General features: G+C 56.3%; 1 protein-coding gene across 1 annotated transcript in view; it reads left to right on the forward strand.

Annotated features, from left to right (window-relative positions):
- Positions 1-1,243: 1,243 nt before the first annotated feature.
- The window catches only part of NCF2 (neutrophil cytosolic factor 2), a 12,505-nt gene continuing 12,001 nt past the window's right edge, over positions 1,244-1,747 (forward strand). The window contains exon 1 of the mRNA XM_009642659.2: positions 1,244-1,565. Coding sequence (XP_009640954.1) covers positions 1,392-1,565 — 174 coding nt within the window. The 5' untranslated portion in view covers positions 1,244-1,391. The remainder of the gene's footprint in view (positions 1,566-1,747) is intronic.

Below are 1,747 nucleotides of genomic sequence, written 5' to 3' on the forward strand. Positions count from 1 at the left end.
AAATGAGCAGAAAATTACCCCTACAATAAGGCGAACCATTTCCTGCTAGATGGGTTCTCCTGTTCCTCACAGGAATGAGGAAAGGTGTCTCAGAGGGGTGTTTGCATACTCACCCTGGTGTTATTCCCACCCCTCTCCTTCAACATCATTTCAGCTGGTTGCATTCCCCTCTGCTTTTCTGGAGATGGAAGAGTCTCCTCTGTGCTCCTGCAGGAAGCCCACAGGAGCCAACTGGGTGCAGAGGGATGCTGAGGGCACGCTTACAGCTGGAGAACCAAAGTGACCCCCAGGTTCAGGGCTGTGCTTGGTCCTACTTTTGATTAAAATCCAAGTCCTTGCTGCTCAGCAGCTTGGGTTTCTTCCCAAGAAGCAGAAATCAAACAAAAGTCTCTCCCCCAGTCTCCCTCTTGTTGTTGGTGTTAAGCAATTTTCTGGGGAAGTTCGAGTAAACACACAAGGGCCAAGTCTTGCTGACATATTTTAAGCTCTTACAAAATATGCATCGCATCTCTGATGGATGAGGCAGAGGCAAAGTACTTCCAAAACAACCTAGAAACTGTATGTGGAGCACCCAGCTCCAAACCTTCTGAGTCAGCAGGCTAGACCCCTGCCGTCACTGCCTTCGCTGCCACCACATGCTCAGCCTCCCCCTGTCCTCCCAGCAGCGCTCCAGAGCCAGGTTCCGCACTGCTGGCCATCAAACGCCTCGACAGGAGGGATGTTGGGCTAAGTGTGAGTTACCACCACTGCTGGGGGTCAGCACAGCATGGCCACTGCCCCCCAGATCCCCATCCTCTGGCCTCCTCACTGGGGCAATGCGGTGCAGGACGGACAGGGCAGAAGGTTTCACAGGCTGTGCCTTGGGCTGTAGCTTGCCTTCCCTGGGTAGCCCCAGCCCAGCTGCAGGCAGCCGTGCCTACCAGGAGGTGCCTGCAGGAACCATTTAGCAACTACCTCCATTGAGGACCATGCTTGGGAGGGCACAAAGGGCTCAGCTGCAGCACTCGCCCTGTGGCTTTGCAACCCTAAATTTGACTGATCAATGACCCAGCTGACAAAATCCATGGCTTCTCATGAAAAACCCTGAGAAGCAAAACCCGAAGTGGTGAGGAGTGGCTGCCAGAAGAGGACCTGGCGTGCAACCCGTGGCAGCTCAGCGTGGAACCCCTTTGCAGCAGAGGCAGCCTCTGCCCCACTTCCCCATCCCAGGGCTGCGTTTCACTGACGTGCGTGAGGCCACTTCCTGCCAGGTTTGCAACACGGGCAGCGGGGGAGGCAGACATATAGGCAGAAGAGAGCCAGAGGGGTCGAGCAGCACCGCAAGGAAGAACGAGGAGAGGGGCGAGAGCTGCAACACCGCCGGAGATCCCACATCCTGCTCTCACTGCGCCATGTCCCTCGTGGAGACGATCCGGCTGTGGCAAGAAGGGGTGTGTGCAGCAGACAGGAAGGAGTGGAGGGCAGCCCTGGATGCCTTCACGGCCGTCCAGAACCCCCCTGCCAAAATCTGCTTTAACATCGGCTGCATCTACCTTGTTCTGGGGAAGCTGGCCGAGGCGGAGGAGGTAAGGTGCAGCCTTTATAGTCACTACCCTGCTCGCAGGCACCGGCAAGTTTGAACGCAGACCTGCCAGACACATGGACACAGTGGGAAAGGGGGGAATTAAGGGCCACGGTCTGACTAAGGGAAGGATGCAGGGCCTTTTAAAGCTGGGCTGAAGCGTGACACCCATGGGCTGTTCCTGCT

Source organism: Egretta garzetta, unplaced genomic scaffold (genome assembly GCF_000687185.1).
Source record: "Egretta garzetta isolate BGI_Z169 unplaced genomic scaffold, ASM68718v1 scaffold187, whole genome shotgun sequence".
Lineage (NCBI taxonomy): Eukaryota > Metazoa > Chordata > Aves > Pelecaniformes > Ardeidae > Egretta > Egretta garzetta.